Genomic DNA, 21,440 nt, shown 5'->3' with positions numbered 1-21,440 from the left:
TTTCTTTTTTTTTCTCTTCGGCACCTTAATTACCCTTCCGATAATGATTTGTTCATATAATATCCACTGTAACAGCTGTGCGCACAGATGACCAAGAAAACTTGACGGAAGAACTTTTAACAGAAAAAATAAAAAGCTTCGCCGTTCTTTACTGACGGCTTGGTCAGTAACGAAGTTTATTTCGAAACGTGTGCTGTAGAACCGCGTTCATACGTTTCTGATCAAAAAAAAAAAAAAAAAGAAAAAAAACTGGGTAGAAAAACTTACTACTACTATAAGGGAAAAGATACAATTCAAATTCAATAATACATCGCACACTATTGCTTGATAGTGTTAGTGACTGTTGACACTGGGAAATCATACCGAATGAGAATGTATCAACAAGGTTCTACTGTAGTAGTGGTGTGCTCAAATTGTGCTAAAGTTTCTGGGCACATTACTCTGCAATGACTGCTCATTAACCCAGTCTCACTAAAAGGCGCTTTAGTTTTGTAGCTCATCATGCAGATCAGTGTGCCCAGAAAGCAATTACTCAGTGCCCTGCTTTCCTTATTATTTTTAGTTTCGTGTGTCAATACTACAATTGCAAAATTTGTTTTTATCAAGGTAGTACCGTCACTGCTGACATCAGTGATATGCCATGGCATATAATTGATTGAGCTATGTAATTGGCTAACCGATCTCTCATAGTAGAGTAGATAGTAATTGAACTCATTTGCATGTTTTCCAAACACACAGCATGAACCTGCATGACTGCTCGCTGTGCATATTTTTATTTTAATTTGGCTTTAATTATTGAAATATAAATAGAGTAATAGTAATATATAATGGAAGGACAAGGCACAACTAGACTGCTCACAGAAAAATGGGAAAACCCCCTTCATATAGTGATAAATGTTCATCTCATGACAAAATATGTTCATAGATTGTGCAGCCCGGAAGCTAACAATGATATGAGAAGCTGGGAATAAAACAAAAAAAGTATAAGCAATGTACCCTACTTGTGTGTGTTTAAATGCCTAAAGAAAGCGACCCACCCCATTTTGTCCCTGTGATTTTAAGTAGTGCCTGCATTAATTGAAAATCTACCCATGTTGTCCGGCACCTACCACTTTGATGCAGTTTTATTGTCTGCCTGCATTTTTTCCGAGCTAGGAGTGGGCTTGTGTCTCATTCCATAAATAATCATTGGCAGCCCATCATAATATATAATTATAATAATATTAATAGTTTTTATTACTCACTTCATAAAAAGTAGTATACATATAGGCCTGCCAAAGCCACATAGGGCTTGAGTGGAAAAACAGCAGCGACATAACAGCAATTTTTGAAGTTAAACATTTGCTTACATGACAAAATGATATAGAATAGAAACAGCACACGAAAGAGAACAAGCACTTCACTTACGACGATAAATAAACAATTCGCCTTAGAACCTTTTTGTAATTTATGTCTAGTCTGGATGTGAAAGAAATCTGCGCACTACTACAGTTGGATACTGCTTAAAAGAATGCATTGCTGGGGGAGTTTGTACATTGTCTTAACAATAAAACTAGACTGCGAAAGACTAAGATTTTAAGACGGCTTAAAAAGTAAGGAGAGCCCCTCCTCAGATGACCAAAGCTTGGCAGCTGATTGTCTCTGCGACGAAATAGTTCTGTCATGCGCTTGGTGATGTTCCCTGGCGGTGGGGACAGCGACCCGGGCTTATGATGTCAGTCTAGAATGTGGGCTCATTGGTGTCAAGGCTACAGCAATGAGCACAGTCTGGAGGCATGCGCGCTCCTCGAGAGTGACGGTGCGCCTGCTAAACTACTTTGGTCCAGAGCCGCTAAGGTTCTGTGCGTTTAATTTCTTGAATTTCATTGGAAGCGGGGTTGCGTTGCATAGTACGTTTGAATACCGATTGCGCTACTGGCCCCTCCTACTAAGCTCTCACTGCTGTGTACAGGAGGTGTGCTGAGCACATGGTAGCCAGGTGACAGTGGCAGCCCATGGCGGGGTGTCATTCCGAGGGGGGGTCCCCCAGCAGCCCCCCCAAGGAGGAGGACCTCCGACCAGCGGCGGGGGCAGGCCGCATCCTGGCTGTCCAAGTACACTTGCTCGATGATACAGTCACCACATTCAATGTGCAGGTAAGTTGCTGGAAAAAAATGTTACTTCATGTTAGTGTCTGTGAACTTGCCCCGTCACTGTGGGAACGAAGAGTAATTGAGGTGTTTGGTTAACATATTCTTGTATAGAGTTTCTCACAGAAATACCTTGAGGGAAATCTGGTGTCACCGTATATGCAAATTTAAGGTGTGCCATTGGAGCGCTAGGAATGACGGTATATGTGTCGGCAAGGCTTGTGTTAACTGCCATTGAGCAAGGCTTCGGCTCAAAAGCAGATACGACTGCGCAAATAAAGCCTCTCTAAAACAAAGCTGTCATAAAATGACCTCATTCATGCATATCATATTCTAAAATAAATGTCCACTTACTTTGACGGCACAACCAAATGGTGAAAGAAAGAAACAGACGACATAAAGTCGCAGAGAGAACGCTGGCTTTGTTATCTGTCTGCCAAGTTTAGCAGCTGTTGGTTACTATTTACGCTGTGTAAAATTGTACATCGGCGCTGAAGTTTCCAGTGTCAAATAAAGCACGTTTCCGTGCAATGACAAAAAAGTAAATAGCTTATTACGTGCTCTTTTAGTAGGAGATCAACCATTTTGACGCAAGAAACGTGTTAATGCCAGACATGTCTTCGAAATTTCCGGGCTGTACGTTAACGATACAAATCAGAGTCAAGTTTGAAGTTCACATACCCTCAATCCCTGGCATCCAGCAGCTCACTAGTGCCAGATTTTCCTCTAAGATAAATTTGTGAGAAACTTTGTGTGTTCATGTACAACAATCTGCAGATTTATTTAGCAGGCTCATTGTGAGTGTTCAGTAATATTGTGTAATCTTTATGTGATATAAAAACATAAATCTGTTTTGGTTTTATTAATCTGTGTATGCATCTAGGTTGTAATGGCACTGTGCAGCTACTGGTCATGGATGCATATTCTTGGCTTTATACTTGGCTAACACTACAGCTTGTTTCATTATTGTACACTATATGGCCCTGTGTCGTACATACCTAGGTGTGAGCAGACAGGTCAGGCGATCACAATGAAGTTTCTGGGCAGGAATGTGGAGAGACATGAAAAATTATGATTTTACAAACATGCAGCCTCTGTGTTTATTCAGAATAAGTATTTAAAATGACATGCACAGTTTGTCTTGCTCATTCTCTGTGTGAAAGATGATGTACATTGGCATATTACTATTTCTTGGCTTCTGGGCAGGAATGTGGAGAGACATGAAAAATTATGATTTTACAAATATCCAGCCTCCGTGTTTATTCAGAATAAGTATTTAAAATGACGTGCACAGTTTGTCTTGCTCATGCTCTATGTGAAAGATGATGTACATTGGCATATTACTATTTCTTGGCATTGTTTGTACCCCTATGGCAATTATGTGCTTCTTTTACATAAATAGCAAACCTCTAGAAGCATAAATGGTTTAGTCTTTGTGCATAGTGATTTTCCATTACATAAGAGTGGCACCTAGAGAGGAGTGTGGTATAGCGCATGGTATTCAGCTGCCAGTGTATATACACAGTATGGCATTAAAGCGTGTTGCCTCACAGGTTTAACTGAACAGGGTGAATTAATTGATTAGAGGCTCCATCATAAAATAGCACCTACACACACATGAAGATGTAAAAGGAATGAACTGACTATACAAGTGCTAACTGGCATCTGCATTTTTATTCAGAAAAGCAGTAAATATATCCATAAAGCAGATCATCATGTGATGCAACATATGCATCACATGGCATACATAGGCGTACCAGCTGGGGGGGGGGGGGTAAGGGGGGCACGAGTCTCCCTATTTTAGACAGTGGTCACTCTTGGCTGCACGCTAGAGAAACGAGCTAGTAAGGTGTAGTTTTCCATCACAACAGTAATTACTCAATTGTGTTCTTACAGGAGAATGAAATTGTTACGAGGCAATTTTACAACATAGTGAAATTTTGCCGACATTGCCGCTTTGATGATTTTTCTTATATATGTATATATATATCGGCTGACAAATCAGGTAGGCTTGCCCCCCCCCCCCACTCACGAAAGAGTTGGTATTTGGTATGCCAACTCACCCAATTCGCTACTTTGCCCTTAAAGGCCTGGTCCCAAGAGGCCTTTTCCTTTTGTTCTTTTCATTGTGCTCCACTTACCTGAACAAGCAGTTTGAACTGCTATTTGTGCAAATACTAGTGGCTGTTCTTAGGTTCTATAGTATGAAGGATTTTGTCGGAGCTTAAAAGTGCAGGGCCCCTTTTGAGGCAATATATTGACACTAGTCTAACTTTATATAGCATAGAAAAAGGGTTGCCTGTGGGAATGTCGGCTGCCAAAGTGTTCTAAAGCTCTGTGTTTCAGTACTGTGACAAGGACTAGGGCTGTACATTGTGAATGACACGTTGTCTAATGAACACTTACACACTGGTTCTCAATGTCTTATTTAAAATTCGTGCGCCAACGTTACAAGATTGGGCCACTATAGGCCCTGTTGCTGTAGTAGGATGGCTAAAGTGTCTTTTGCTTTCAGTACAAGGCAGCTGGTCGTGTTCTGTTTGACCAAGTCTGCCGTGTCATCAACCTGCTTGAAGTGGACTACTTTGGCCTTGAGTATGCTGATAGCAGTGGGACCAAGGCAAGCACCTTTTTTCACTTCACTCATCAATATAGCAAGTTGCTAGCACATGCTGGCTTCTAATACTTTTTGTTCATATCGCTGTCATTAGATTTTCTAATATAGGACAGGAAGTGTTTTAGAGCACAATGTGGCACCGTAGATGAATGTGAGCCGCTGCCCCTCACCCAAATAGAAGACATCAACTTCTGGAGAAATATAAAGAACAACAAAAAAAGTGATAACTTACAAAATGCCAAAACTTGTCCCAGGAGCAATGCACTTACGAAAAACCTGTTTATTTGTTGAAAAAAGTGCCTTTTAGTTGCCAACTGCTTTTGCGTGGAATTAGTCCTTTCTGTGGTGATTGGAGGATGCCTTCTTTCTGCTACTTGTAGCATACTAAAAAATCCTGTGACATCTTTTTTTTTCTTGCTGAAGATCATTTCCATAGTAGCTAGCCTTGTCTGCAGAGTCCTTTTGCTCACCAATCAAGATCATTTGCTACAGTCAATAGACTGTTGTGTTCAGTGCTACTGCGACTCTTGCTTTTGTAACACAGCAACAACACTATCTCAAGTTCTGTACGAACACATGGAAAGAACTTATGGAACACAGAACACCACATAGAGTGTGTGATATGTTACACTGACACATAGCCTTCTTAGTAGTGCTTCTGCTTCAAAAAGCACTAGCTGGCTTATGGCTTCCAAGATGCGTATGATAGTGCTGAATCTCGGCAGTCATGGCCAGCTAACTTCCCGCTACCGGGAAAGAAGCCTTTCTGCTTTGGCAGTCTATCGTATGGTCCAATTGGAAAAGATGTGTGCACTATCAATTACGTCCACTTTACCCACTTGAGCATTATACTCGCAGTAGTTTCAACTTATTGCCCCATTCTTCCTTCGTGGCCTCAGTGAAATGATTTATATACCCACTTGAGCATTATACTCGCAGTAGTTTCAACTTATTGCCCCATTCTTCCTTCGTGGCCTCAGTGAAATGATTTATATTGAACTTATTTTGGCGTAAGATGCAACTTTGTTACTATGAGGTCTGAGTATACATGGTTTGCTGTGGGCACAACTTATAAAGAATTAGATCATTTGTTTTATAGTGAATTTCATTATAATCACATCTGCTTTGTTTTGGTTTACATTTACATTCTAGTGGGTCAGGTCAACTGTTAATTGTAGAAATATATATCTAACTACACTAGATCAATAAACAGCTTAACCTGCTCATAACACTCATTGTTGTTCGCCCTCTGTATACATAATATTGCTGTCGGCAACCAACTTAAAGATTTAGATTGCTGTGACGAGGTAAAAGATGAACCTTGCTGGCTCAGTGGAAAGTAAATTAATACTATTCAGAAAGCAAGGTTGTTCATGCATGAGATGGTTAGATGATATACTTCAAGCAACAGACAAACGTGTTAATGATATTTAAGAACTTTTATCTAGTTGCCATTGTTGTACTCATGATGTAACCTTGAATGGACAGCATCTCATAGGCATTTAAAACTGTACTTATTGCGTCAGTCATAAATAAAACTTGTTTGAACAGAAGAATCTTTATCAAACCCTTTGTGTATTCAAATAGCATGGCTATACATACTGTAACCTTATAGGGACACTAAAGACAAAAATGACTTTTCTTATATCAGTAAATTATCATTTCACCGTACCAAAATCACCACGCTTGCCACTAGAATGCGTTTCATAAGAGAGAAAACATGCAAAAATAAAATGGAGGTGGCAGTGCCATTTTGAAGTTCCTGCAACAATTGTCATGGCATCATAGATTTTGACTGCATTTAATACGCCTTGTGTAGTTTCTAATCAGTAAAGATGTACATTGTCTGGGGGCCCATAGCATTAATATGGTCACGTGCTAGTAGCTCGAAGAAACGTACAAGGAGACGCGACTGTCAAAATCTCGGACACAAAAAAGGAAGTCTTCACTGGCACAGGTTGCTCGTCTTCGTCTTCTTCATTCACCGGCTCAGAACTGGCTCATTGTTTACTGGCACAGAACACCAGGAGGCATTACTCCTCCTCCCAAGAGAGCATCGACCCGATGTTCAAACAAAAGTGTGCACAGCAGTGGGTCGAAATAGGCAACATAAAGAAACATTAAACAAATTAGTGCACGAGAGAAAATGCGTCCTGGGCCCAGCAATCGGAAATAAACGGCATTCACTGTTCACATGAAGAGTTCACTGGCACAAGAAGAAAATTCGCATCACCGCGTAAAGTATGGTTTTACGCGGACTACGTGTACAGTCTCTGGGCGTGGTAACCTGCGCTGGGATGATGGCGAGCCTCCGTCTGGAACCACTTCGTAGTTAATGTCGCTCACACGTCTGAGTACTTTGTAAGGTCCAAAGTACTTCCTCAATAGTTTCTCACTGAGACCTCGCCGCCTAATGGGTGTCCAAACCCAAACTTGGTCACCAGGTTCATAATTAACTTCTCGATGGTGGGTGTTGTACAGCCGTGCATCTGCGCACTGTTGAGTTTGAATGTGCACACGGGCCAGTTGACGTGCTTCCTCAGCGCGCTGAATGTACTCATTGATGTCGGGGGCTAATTGGTCGAGCTTGTCGATGTCCTCATATGGAATCATGGCGTCCAGCATAGTTCTAACATCTCGACCATAAACGAGCCGGAATGGTGTGAAGCGTGTAGTTTTCTGCGTTGCAGTGTTATACGCAAATGTTACGTACGGCAGGATGTCGTCCCACATTTTGTGCTGCACATCCACGTACATAGAGATCATGTCGGCTAGCGTTTTGTTTTGTTTAGCCTTTCTTTTAAACCATTACTCTGAGGGTGATACGCAGTGGTCTTTCGATGGGTTGTATAACTCAACCTGAAGATATCATCCAAGAGCTTCGCTGTGAATCATGTCTCTCGATCAGTGCTGACATATGACTGGGCGCCATGCCGTAGCACAATTTGATGCATAAAAAAACTGGCAACTTCAGATGCGGTCTCTCGTGGCAATGCCTTCATCTCAGTGTAACGCGTCAAGTAATCGGTTGTGACAATAATCCATTTGTTGCCGGAAGAAGACAAAGGAAACGGGCCTAGGAGGTCCATTTCCACTTGATCAAACGGTGTACGTGGTGAATCGATCGGTTGTAGATGGCCTGCAGGCTTTAAGGGTGGTGCCTTGCGACGCTGACATTCACGGCATCTCTTCACGTAGCATTTGACACAGGCAGACATTTTAGGCCAGTAGTAGAGTTGTCGCACCCGATCCATAGTTCTCGAGTAGCTCAGATGGCCGGATGTGGGCTCGTCGTGGCAAGCTAATAAGATGTCATAGCGGAGGGCTTCAGGTACGACGAGAAGATGAGATCTGTCACCAGCACTGATGTTCTTTTTGTATAAGACCCCATATCGTAAGCAATATGATGGCAACGTTCGCGACATCGGACGAGGAATGGGCGCGGTGCCACCTTCTAAGTGATCTATAATCATTCTTAGATCGGCGTCATTTCATTGATGAGACATCAGATCCGGCTCGCTGAGAGTTGCCACGAAGGCACCGTCCTCTTCTGCACTTGTACTGGCGGATTGAAGAGGTGCTCATAATAGCGTGTCGGCATCTTCATGCTTTTTGCCTGACTTGTACACGATGGTGACATCAAATTCCTGTAGGCGCAGACTCCATCGTACTAATCGTCCTGAAGGGTCTCGTAGATTGGTCAACCAGCACAAAGCATGATGGTCAGTCGCCACTTTAAATGGTCTTCCATAGAGATATGGCCTAAACTTTGTAATTGCCCAAATGACCGCGAGACATTCTTTCTCTGATGTGGAATAGTTAAATTCTGCGCGAGACAGTGTGCGACTTGCGTAGGTCATTACCTGTTCAATGCCGTCTTGTCTTTGTACCAAATTATCTCCAAGACCAATATTGCTGGCATCAGTGCGTACTTCTGTGTCAGCATCTTCATCGAAGTGGCCGAGCAGGGGAGGGGAAAAAGCTGGTGCTGTAGCTCCGCAAAGGCAGTCTGCTGTTTGTCAGCCCAGACAAATGGTGTGTCATCACGCATGAGGCGTAATAGTGGCTCCGCAATGTTGGAGAAATTTTCAATAAAGCGCCAGTAATACGTGCGCAGACCCAGAGTGGCTGGGGTCCGTGTAAGCTGTTGTGGCGTTTGTGGTCGCGAAAGTGACTAGACGTTGTTGAATGTCAATTATAGCCCATGCTCCCTGAGAAAATCCATGCCAATGATCAGGTCTCGAGAACACTGCCGGAGAATGCTCAAACTGGCAACAAATGTACAACTGCGGGCTTGCAATCTTGCCGTGCACATACCGAGTGGTGTGACGATATGCCCGCCAGCTGTACGAATTGGCGTTCAGTTCCAAGGCATCGTTACTTTCTTCAGAAGGGCGGCCAGTTTTTCGCTAATTATGGAATAGTCCGCACCAGTGTCCACTAAAGCGATGACTTCGCGACCATCTAGCAGAACAGGAATACCTAAAGAAACTCTTCCGCAATCAGCCAGTGATGTCGTTGTCGATGTATCGTCGGTATCTTCAGTCCGCGTCGATAGGGGGCCTTAAGCATGACCAGTCTGAGCGGCTTTGCCCCCGAAGGTCGCTGAGGCTAGTTTTCCCGACGTGGGCTAGGTGACCGGCCCTGCGCCACGCCTAAATAGGTGCGATGATTCGGCAAGAACTGCCGCGGTGATGGAGAGCGTGAGTGGTGCCAAAATATCGATCCGCATTGCTGGGCAACATAGCAATTTCCGGAGGCCACCGGCCGAATAGGAGGTGGGGAGTTGGCCAAAAAACCACGAAGTCCCAGCTCTCGATAAGTGCACTGTCGGTAGATGTGCCCAGGTTCGCCACAGTGATAGCAAAGAGGATGTCGATCGGGGCACCGCCACACGTCTGATTTTCGCGGAATCGGTCGGCGGTCGCTGAGGTACGGGCCCGCTTGGACTGCCTGAAGCATGGCTGGGGCTGTGGTATAAGGCGGAGTCAAATGTGGTGCAGGTTGGCGCAGAGTTTGGTCTGCCGGAAGCATGACAGGGGCGGCGATAGGAAGCGGAGCCAAAGGGGGTGCTGGCTGGAGCAGAGTTTGCGCATACGACATGCGAAGGAAGTCATTTAGGGGCCCCGGCTCGGTCTGACAGGACGGTTCTAGTAGTGCCTGCTGAACTTCATTTCGGACGATGCCGGACAAAGAACTGACAGTGGGCGCCGTAGGTACTGATAACTTCTGCATTTCTTCACGGATTACAGAGCATATGAGCTCTCAGAAGAAGTCGACGTGTCCCCCAAGACCGGCCATGTAGTCCGTAGCAGAGGCAAAGTTCACTTGTTCGTACGTCTGGGTCCGTTGCCGAAGCGTGCTTTCAATCAGGACGGCTTCAGCAAGAAACTCTGACGTAGTCTTGGGGGGGCTGTGTACAAGACCACCCAATAACTACTCCTTCATTCCACGCATCAGGTATCACACCTTCTTCTCTTTCGGCATGTGAGGGTCGGCTCGTCAAAAAAGACACGTCATGTCCTCAACATACATTGCTACGCCTTCATTTGGCATTTGCATACGGCACTGGAGTTTACGTTCAGCTCGCTCTCGGCGATCGGGACTTGCATACGTTTCGAGAAGCCGGCGTTTGAAGTCTACCCATGACGTGAACACACCTGCGCGGTTTTCGTACCAGACACGCGCCCCGTCATTCAAACTGAAGTAAACATGTCGGAGCTTGTCTGTGTCATCCCACATGTTATGAGCCGCAACGAAGTCATAGTGGACTAGCCAATCTTCAACATCCTCATGGACAGCACCATGAAAGGGATTCGGCGTTCGTGCTTTGAACAGCGTATATTGCATTGGTGTTGGGCCTTCCATACCGGCTCGGTTGGAGCCGCTTGGGACGGTGCTGCCTGGGATACTTGGGGCCGTCATCTCCTCTGAGAGAAGTCTGAACTCAGGGTTCAGTCCACGGATCGTTCGGCTGGCACAGTGAACAAGCGTAACTACCGGTATGGGGCTGGAGCTTTTTGTACTGGGAGGGGTTTGGTGCATGGCGTACCCAGCACCTCCACCAGTTGTCACGCGCTAGTAGCTCGAAGAAACGTACAAGTAGACGCGACTGTCAAAAATCTCAGACACAAAGAAGGATGTCTCCCCTGGCACAGGTTGCTCGTCTTCGCCTTCTTCGTTCACCGGCACAGAACTGGCGCTTTGTTTACTGGCACAAAACACCAGGTGGCAATATGCCAAGTTTCAGGAAGTTTCGTTCAGGCAAAGAAAATACAAAAATTACACTTTGAAATTCGTGACATCATACATAGAGAGTTTGGCACTAAATTTTAAAATGAAACATTGACCTTGATTTTTTTCTCTAATAATGATTTTATGATGGTGAAATTAACAATATTAGAGCTTCATTGCTCCATTTTAATGTCCCTTTAAAGCATGTTGTTTCAGTCATATCTACATTATTTATTACACTCTACATTATTATCTACATTATTATCTACAATATTATCTACATTATTTATTTATTATCCCGGCTGCGGCGGCTGCATTTCCGATGGAGGCGGAAATGTTGTAGGCCCGTGTGCTCAGATTTGGGTGCACGTTAAAGAACCCCAGGTGGTCTAAATTTCCGGAGCCCTCCACTACGGCGTCTCTCATAATCATATGGTGGTTTTGGGACGTTAAACCCCACATATCATCATCATCATCACACTAATGTCTCAAGTTTTTATTGATGGCTTGCTAGATGTTAGATAAAGATTCGCAGCACTTTTACATCAGCTCTTTCATCAATTAGTTTAAGTTTTTATTCCTCCAAGTGGATGCACTACCTGTTGTTTGCTTAAATAAATCACTTTGATGGTCTTGCTGTGTAAAGTAATCCAGCCACAACAATGCATTCTTACGGTAGTTGTTATAGTTACATAATAAAGCAATTTTCGCTTTATAATGTAACTTACTTCTCTTAAAGAAAAAGGACTGGGTTCTTGCCTCTTACCATCAGTGCGAACTGGCACTCAATGATGAAGATGTTTGTGCAAGGGATTGTAACTAGAAAATTCAAGGATGTAATTAGGTGTCATCCTTTGTCACCACCAGGATTGCTGTTTGCAGCTACTTAGTGCCAAATCGGCTACTTTTTGACCGGTTTGGCGACGAAATATGCCAGTTGGTGCTATAACTATTTTCTTGCTAATTTTAAGCTTCTGGTTTTACTTTTTCGTTATTTATTCATCTAGCAAAAAGGCCCTGTTATTTATTCGTCTACCGTAAAGGCTCTGTTCATAACACCACTCCTGTTCTATTTGGCTACTGTAGCAAATAGTGTGGTGATAATATTAAATGACATGGCTACTTTTGGATACCTTTGGCGGGGCTTCTGGCACCTTTTCAAGTACACCTAACGACAACCCTCGTCACCACCAGTGCATTGAACAATCTAAAGTTCTATACATAAGTTGCGAGTGACGTGAGTTTCTGTTTTTTGTCCATCATACCGTCGCATACCGGGCACGCTGAGCACATACATCTCAGTGACTGCGCTTTGTTTACACTCATGCAGCTGATCGTTTTGCATAGTGAGCGTGATTTTATCCTTTGCCTTGCGCGTTTGACAAAGGAGAGTCGTTCAGGACATCATGCAGCCAGCAGCATTAGATGGGGAACCCGGATTCTCTGTGTGTGCAGTGTCTGAGTCCGTGGTGCCGCACGTAATGGGTGAAACAAATTTACACAAGATTTGGAAGCATAACTTGCTTGTTATGAAGTGATGCCCGCACACATGCACATTGTTCAGTCTTGAGGTCTTTCCTGTTTATGTGCGCATGAGCCATGTGCTCCGCTTTTTTGACAGCTCTATTGTGCGGTCACAAGAGTTTGTGATCACCTTTGGCAAACAGTACATCCCCGTGTCTGGTCCTTTCCATCTATTTCATTTACACTTCTCGAGCATAAGTTAAATATAGCACAAATCACCATTGCGACTTGCGTCGTTGATGGTAAATGCAAGAGTCCCACTGCTAGACTTGGTGTCATCTGCTGCCATGTGCTCGGTGACGGCGGCGCATATGCCGAGATCATATCCCAGAGTTCCACGGTGTGGCGTATTCGCAAGTTATGTAAGCAGTTATAGAGTCTCTTGAAAGAAAATGCCTGCACTTACTATGCAAAATATGCAGTAGCATAGCCAGAGGGCTTCTGGCTCTTTTTGGGGGGTGGGGGTTCAATCATATTCTGTGAATGTTCGTGCATGAATTTATATTTGTGTGTCTATACATGCGAGAAAATTTGTTTAATCGGGGTGGGGGGGGGGCTCTTTGAGCCCCTCTGACCCCCTGGTCTGCCCTGATTCGCCAGTAATATTATGTACACATATTGTTAGCTCCTTGTACCACCTGTGCTATATTTGATTATGTTCTCTATCAAAACTATTACCGTATTTACTCGCATAATCGGCGCACTCGCACAATAGGCGCACCCCTAGTTTGGTCGCGGAAAATTAGATTTTTTTTTATTCCGCGCATAATAGGCGCACCCCAAACTTGGTCGTGATCAGAAACGATTCTACCCCCCAGCGGTACAGTTGGAACGCGGTCCCCGTACCCTGAAGAAAAAAAGAAGGCAAATCGACGAGCAAATAAAAAAAATTCGAAGTGCAACGACCTAACCAACGTGTTTGTCGAAATAAAACTTGAAAAAAAAAAAAGAAACGTCCATGAGCGGAAAAAAAAACCGGCTGTTTCATCAATTACTGATACCCCCCAAATCGCTGCGCTTTTTGGAGGTCACGCGTACTACGCCGGGGGCTCGATCGCCATCACCACCATCAGAGAAAAAGAAAGAAACGTCATTTTGCAAGCGGTGTGCGTATGTTGTGGTCGTGTATTGAACTTTGGTTCCACCATGGGGAAGTACGCGAGCTACACGGCTGGGTTTAAACTGAAGGCAGTGCAGTACGCGCTGGAGCACGGCAACCGGGCTGCAAGCAGGCATTTCGGCGTTGGAGAAACCAGTATTCGGTACTGGAGGGACCAAGAAGAAAAACTTAAGGCGACGAAGAAGACACGACGGGCTTTCCGCCGTGCCAAGACCAGCAGGTATCCGAACGTCGAAGAGCAACTGGTCCGGCATATACGGGAGCTACGACAAGACGGCTGTGCTGTGTCGTTGGATATTGTGCAGACTGAGGCGCGCAGAATAGCCCGAGCGCAGGGCATCGAAGCAAAAGAGTTCAAAGCCAGCTCCGGATGGACAACTCGTTTCATGCGGCGCCATGGCCTCGCACTGCGAATGCGGACCACCTTGTGCCAGCGCTTGCCTGCAGCATATGAGGACAAAGTGGTGGACTTCCACAGTTTTGTTATAAAGCTCCGACAGCAGAAAGACTTCATTTTGTCCCAGATCGGCAATGCTGATCAGACCCCCCTTTGCTTTGATATGCCGTGGAACACGACAGTGGAGGAGAAAGGTGCACGGAGCGTCATCGTCAGAACGTCTGGCGCTGATAAACAACGATGCACCATAATGCTGGCGGTGACAGCGGATGGGCGTAAGCTACCGCCTTACGTTATTTTTAAACGTAAGACGCTCCCAAAGGCAAAATTCCCTCAAGGCATCTACGTCAGAGTCCAGGAAAAAGGCTGGATGAGCGCGGAACTCATGGTGGATTGGGTGAAAACAGTCTGGGGTCGGCGGCCGGGTAGTCTGTTGTTGCCGTCCATGCTTGTCCTGGACAGTTTTCGTGGGCACCTAGTAGACCGCTTACGAGATGAGCTAAAGGAGCTGCGCACAGATCTGGCAGTGATTCCGGGCGGCCTCACATCGATACTGCAGCCTTTGGACATGTCCTTGAATAAACCTTTCAAGGACAATGTTCGAAGGCTGTACACCACCTGGATGGCTGGAGGACAACATCAGCTGACTACAGGTGGTAAGATTAAGAGGCCGCCTGTGGAAATGCTGTGCGCTTGGATCGTGGAAGCAAGGCAGGCGATCTCCGACGAAGTCGTCAGGAAAAGCTTCAAGAAGACGGGTATCTCGAACGCACTGGATGCGAGTGAGGATGACATGTTGTGGGGTGCGGATGATTCGGACACCGAAAACGAATCTTCGCTCGGCGAGGATGAATGTGTGATCTCCGACTCGGACTCCGAACAGGGAAAAAGAGGAACAGCTACGACTTTTGTGTAAATAAATTTTACGTGTGTGTGTGCAGTTGACGGCTCTCGCTTGTTCATTAAAAGGTACGTAGGTATGTTTGTTTTATGCTGAATTAATTGGTAAACGATAAAGTCGCCTTTTACTTGACAAGTGTGCAGATTTAAAGCGCGAGAACCGAGTTGAAAAAATTTTCGAAAATTTTACCCCGCGTAATTGGCGCACCCCTAACTTAGAGCCGGATTTTCTGAAAAAAAAGTGCGCCTATTATGCGAGTAAATACGGTAATCTACAGTTCTACAAATTTTGTCTTGAATTCAGTTATGCTTACTAGTTATGTTTACTAAAATTACCAGTTATGATTACTCAAATTTTTCATATAATATAAATGAGAAAGCCTTCATGATTTTTATTTCTTGAACTTCTTGAAATGCTTCTAGTTTGATTCATGTGCTCTCTGTGCATTTATATTGTCTACAAGAACAACATCATGTGTGAACTATTAGAGGCATATTGTATCCAAACCACTGGTCAAGCATATATGAGTCAAATGCTTGTTCCCCGCAGGGGCGCCTGCACAAGTAGGCGTTTGGTGTGTAGCGACACCACGGACCCTAGCTAACGGGGGGTTTCGGCTCCCTCCCACGCCTAGCCGTGCGTGACTGAGCCGTGTCCAGGGAAAAGGGGATCCTGGGGGTTGAGCCAACGCTGGGTGATTGAACCTTTAAGGCCCCCCGGCAGAGGCAACACAACCCTTTGGCCCCAGCTTGACGTAGACTGCACCTCTGGGCTGACCCACCCAGGGGAAATCGGCAGTCGCCTTTTCCTCTCTCTCACTCCCTACATCTTTGTCTTTTGTTCTCACTTTACATCTTACCTGTCTTCTCCTCAATTCGTTTTACTTCCAATTTTTCTTGGCGGCAAGGGTTAACCTGGTGTAAATATTCAAACTTAGGTAGATATATTAGGTTATGGCAGTGGCGTACTACTGGCGATGTGCAGACATGTTTACATGTTCTGCCACGTCCCCTTGTTGGGCTCCGTGGTGGGTGGTAGGCGCCATTACTGAACGAACTGCACTTTTCTATGGAATCACGAAACCCCTTCTCTATTGATTGCCCCTTCAAAAGGTGGCGCACCGAAGCAAACGTAATGCCGATTTCGGAAAAACTAGACCATTTCCCTAAGTAGCACGTTATTCATTGCGAAAGCGCGGACAAAAAAGCTCGCAACATCTCCCCATTCCTCGTGTCTAGGTGCCTAACCGAGACTATCAGAACTGGCTATAAGGCTACAAAGATGGCAAGCGGAGACTTGCTGGTAGAAGTTAAAGACAAGACACAGTTTCAGAAACTAGAAAAATTTGTAGCATTTGTGGACAAGCCCATAACCGTCTCTGCGCACCGAACGATAAACACTGTCAAAGGCGTTGTGTCAGACGATGACCTAAAAAACCTAACAAATGATGAGCTTCTGCCTGGCTGGAAGGACGAAAATGTCATTCACGTACAGTGTATTGTAGTGAGAAGAGAAAACAAAGAAACTCCAACCAAGCACATAATTGTGACCTTCGGGTGCTCCACACTACCGCATGAATTAGTTACTGGCTACCTAAAACTGTCTGTGAAACCCTACATTCCGAATCCGCGGCGCTGCTTCAAGTGCCAAAGATTCGGACATGCTTCTCAGAGTTGCCGTGGGCAGCTTACCTGTGCACGGTGTGGTATCACAGGCCACTCTGCAGATGATGACTGCAAGGCCGAACCCCACTGTGCGAACTGCGATGGGGAACACGCGGCGTATTCTAGATCCTGCACAGCATGGAAAAAAGAAAAAGAAATTATTACCATCAAAGTCACGCACAACATCAGTTTCCGCGAAGCAAGGCATCGCGTCTCCCCTTACTATGCAACAAAATCATTTGCTGAAGTGGTGCAACAGGGGGCAGCACCACGAAGGCATCAGGTGGCCGCCCAAGCTACGCACAGCGTGCTGGAGCGACCGCCGCTTGCCCCTACTGCGGGAGCAGCCAAGGCTGCTCCGGCCTCAGTCAACAAGGCCCCACCACGGGCGTCGACATGCACTGGCACGAGCCAGGGCAACGGGCAGACTGCGGGAGCCAATTCGACATCCGGTGTAGAGGGTTTGAAGGCTTCGTATCTTGAGCCAAAGCTTACAACACCTAGGGATCGCTGGGCAGAGCGACGGTCCAACGCTTCTCATGAAGCTATGGACACAACCGCCAGTCAAACGGCGCCTGCAGCGCCGAAGGAGCGGCGAGTTTCTCTCGACCGCTCCAAAAAAGTCAAAAGACAAATTACAGGGCCTCCAAAAAGCCCTGTAAAGTAAGTTTAGTTTTCCATAACCTGAAAGGTTATGGTACCATTCTGTTTTGACTTTAGTATCACACACGTCACCAAGGTTTTATCGCCAACAAATCAATTCTTACTCCACTTTTCTGCTCAAGTTCACTGCCCAAAATGGCTTTTCTTCTCCATTGGAATTGTAGAGGACTCATTCACAACATAGGTGACATAAAAGATTTGCTAAGTAGTCTCTCTCCAATGGCTATGTGCTTACAGGAGACCAATCTGGGAGAAAAACACACCAACTTCCTCAGAGGTTTTACCGTAGTACGGTGCGATCGCGTCCACGCTAGCCTGTTGTCCGGCGGCGTGGCTATTGCCGTCAAAAGTGGTATTGCAGTGAGAGAGATCACCATCAACAGTCACATCGAGGCCGTGGCCGTCATCATTTTAGCTCGCAAAACTATCACCATGTGTTCCATTTATATCCCCCCACACACGCATTTTTCAACTAAAGATATAGAGCATATTTTGGACCAACTGCCTAAACCGTTTGTTATTGCAGGCGATTTTAACGGGCACGGAATGCTTTGGGGAAGCAGTACAACTGACACCAGAGGACAAACTCTCGCAGATTTTATTCTGAACAATGACGTATGTCTTTTAAATACTGGTAGCGTCACCTACTGCTCCCCAAGCACAGGAGCCACTAGCTGCTTAGATCTAGCGCTGTGCTCCCCGTCGCTCTTTTGCGACCTAAAGTGGAGCGTGATAGATAATGTTTACGGCAGTGACCATATGCCTGCTCTCATAAAATTAACACAAACCCTCCCCACCACTCAATCCCGACCACCGCGTTGGAAACTACATCTGGCAGTCTGGCCACTGTTCACTGAAAAAGCTGCCCTAGAAAAAGAGATGCTTGATGGCCTAAGCATAGAGGAAATGAACAAGACAGTCACCGCCTGCATACTTGCGGCAGCCAAACAAACTATACCACAATCCTCCGGCATTATAAAGAAAAAAAACTTAAACCCAGGTGGACAAAAGAGTGCACACAAGCTAAAAAAATGCAACACAAGGAGTGGGGCATTTTTCGTAAATATCCTACAAAAGAGAACCTCCTAGCATTTAAAAAGGTGAGAGCAAAGGCAAGATTTATTCGCAGGCAGGCTGAAAAACTCTCGTGGAAAAAGTACATTTCATCCATTAACAGTTCCATCACATCTAAAAGAATGTGGGATCAGGTGCACAAGTTGAACGGCAACTACAGCTCATATACCATCCCATTCTCTCAACCCCTGGCCTCCAGACAACTTTAGGCGAACAGGCAGACCTACTAGCGCAGCACTTTTGCGCTATTTTGAGCTTAGCAAACTATTCGGCAGCTTTCCTAAAACATAAACAATCTACAGAAAAACAAAAGCTTCTTATTACAGGTTATCACGACAGATCATACAACTCCCCCTTAATCCTGCAGGAAATTATCAGAGTGCTTTCTCAAGGTAAAAAAACAGCACCTGGCCCAGACAAAATACATTACCAAATGCTCGCCCATTTGTCCCAGGAAGCGGTGAAGGCATTGCTGCACTTCTTTAACGCTATTTGGATCACTGGCAAAATGCCAACAGAGTGGAAAAAAGTCATTATAATTCCATTTCTCAAAGCCGGAAAAAACCCTACATCACCAACAAGCTACAGGCCCATAGCACTCACAAGTTGTATGGCGAAATCCTACGAAAGCATTATTAATATTAGGCTAACATACATCCTAGAAACCGATAACTTGATAGATGTCCACCAATGTGGTTACAAGAAAGGATGTTCCACCACCGATCACCTCATTCGCCTTGAACATACAGTACGAGAAGCTTTCCTGTACAAGCAGCACTGCTTAGCAGTATTTTTCGATCTTGAAAAGGCATATGACACAACGTGGAAGTACAGTATCTTACGAGACCTGGCAGATCTTGGAATTTGCGGAAGGATGCTCAACTGCTTGTCCGACTTCCTATCGAACCGAACTTTTCAGGTTCGTTTGGGTACCACACTTTCAGAAACTTTTACTCAAGGGAACGGTGTGCCTCAGGGCTGTGTCCTAAGCACAACTCTCTTTGTCGTCAAAATGAGCTCTGTGAACCAGGTCATACCATCTACTCTTATGCACTCACTATATGTGGATGATCTCCAAATAGCGTGCCGGTCATCTAACATGGCGACGTGCGAGCAACAGATTCAAATAGCACTAAACAAGCTAACAAAAACAAAATGGGCTAACAAAAACGGCTTCCAGTTTTCTGAGGAAAAGACGGTTGCTGTAGCGTTCTCCCAGAAACGAGGCTTACAACCGGACCCCGTACTCAGAATAAATGAAACAGTATTGCCAATAAAACAAGAACAGAAGTTCCTAGGGGTCGTATTTGATGAGAAGCTCAATTTTCTTCCACACATTAATAATCTCAAAGTGCCCCGCAGGGGCGCCTGTGCGAGTAGGCGTTTGGTGTGTAGCGACACCACGGACCCGAGCTAACGGGGGAGTTTCTACTCCCTCCCACGCCTAGCCGTGCGTGGCTTTGCCATGTCCGGGGAAAAGGGGATCCTGGGGGTTGAGCCGAAGCTGGGTGATTGGACCTTTAAGGCCCCCCGGTAGAGGCAACACACCCCTTTGGCCCCGGCTTCACGTAGACGGCACCCCTGGGCTGATCCACCCAGGGGAAATCGGCAGTCGCCTTTTCCTATCTCTCTCTCCCTACATCTTCGTCTTTATCTCTTACTATTTATCTGTCCTGTCTTTTACTCTTTTCCGTTTACTTCCAAACTTCCTGGCGGTTAGGGTTAACCCTGTGCAAATAGCCTACCTTGGTCTAGGTGCATTGGGTTATAGTGGCGTTGTACGGCTGGCGTCTGCAGGTTTAGCATCCGCTAACTTGTAGCGTCCCCTCGTTGGGCTCCGTGGTGGGTGGCCGCCAATGCTGCTGAACAAAAATAAGACAGGCATGCATAGAGCATTCCCCCTACTGCCTGATCGTACCGGCTTAAAGCGGGTATGCACCGATGATACAAATTTTTTCAACCAACCAAAAGAAACATATCCTCATTTTCATGTTATCCACTGTGAAAAACTGAAAAGCAAGCCAGGACCGTCTCTCCTTTCCTAGTTGCTAGATGTCTTACCGAAACTCTTGGCACAGGATACAAGGTAACCAAAATGGCTAGCGGAGACCTTCTCCTCAAAATCCGTGACAAAGAACAATTTGAAAAGCTAGACCGTCTTTCAGATTTCAGTGGCATACCAATAACCATAACACCACATAGCAATGAACACAACTCGCGGAGTGATATCTGACATGGACTTACTTGACTTGACTGAGACTGAACTTTTGGAGGGGTGGAAGAGCCAAAATGTCACTAATCTACAGAGAATCATCATCAGAAGATATAATAAGGAAACACCGACAAAACACTTAATACTCACGTTTGCATCCAGTAAACTACCGAAATCTATTCAAACAGGGTACACGAAGACATCTATCAGGCCGTACATACCAAACCCTCGTCGTTGCTTCCAATGCCAGAGGTATGGCCATGGCTCTAAAACCTGTCGTGGTCGCCAGACTTGTGCACAATTTGGAGTCCTAGGCCACGTGTCTGAGAACTGCAAACAACCGCCACACTGTGTAAACTGCGAAGGAAACCATGCCGCATATTCACGCTCCTGCACATACTGGAAAAAAGAAAAAGAAATAATTATGTTGAAGGTAAAGGAGAACATTTCATTTAAGGAAGCACGACGAAGAGTAGCACCATTCTATGGACCTACATACGCTGATGCGGCGCGTCAGGGGGCACCGCCGCACTAGTCCTCGCCACTCCTTCGGCCCGCGCATACCGAGCCGGTGGTTGTGGCACCTGCCCCCAAGGCGGCTGTAGCCCAGGCTACACTGCCTACTCCCAAACAGAGACCGGAGACTCCAGGGTCCTCGAGTCTCAAGGCCTCCCCTCACCAGGCGAGGCCCGAAATTCGAACTAACAACCCGCACGTGCGGGCATCCAGGGCCTCCGAGGAGGCAATGGATACGTCGGTACCCTTGGTGCCGAAAGAGCGGCGTGGCTCCTTGTAGCGCGCCAAGAAAACAAAAAAGCAGATAACAGGGCCTGGTGACGGCCCTGTTAAGTGAACTCAAACTCCCTGTCTAAACAGCCACTCGCTTTTCGTACACACAGCACTAT

General features: G+C 45.6%; 1 protein-coding gene across 3 annotated transcripts in view; it reads left to right on the top strand.

Annotated features, from left to right (window-relative positions):
* The window catches only part of Cdep (Chondrocyte-derived ezrin-like domain containing protein), a 108,060-nt gene that overhangs the window by 13,372 nt on the left and 73,248 nt on the right, over positions 1–21,440 (top strand). For all 3 annotated transcript variants that reach the window (XM_075893065.1, XM_075893072.1, XM_037434929.2), the window contains 2 exons: positions 1,952–2,135; positions 4,645–4,749. In XM_075893065.1, coding sequence (XP_075749180.1) covers positions 1,995–2,135; positions 4,645–4,749 — 246 coding nt within the window. In that variant the 5' untranslated portion in view covers positions 1,952–1,994. The remainder of the gene's footprint in view (positions 1–1,951; positions 2,136–4,644; positions 4,750–21,440) is intronic.

Source organism: Rhipicephalus microplus, chromosome 1 (assembly GCF_043290135.1).
Source record: "Rhipicephalus microplus isolate Deutch F79 chromosome 1, USDA_Rmic, whole genome shotgun sequence".
Classification (NCBI taxonomy): domain Eukaryota; kingdom Metazoa; phylum Arthropoda; class Arachnida; order Ixodida; family Ixodidae; genus Rhipicephalus; species Rhipicephalus microplus.
Note: the sequence above shows the minus strand (reverse complement) of the source record. Positions and strands in the feature narration are given on the sequence as shown.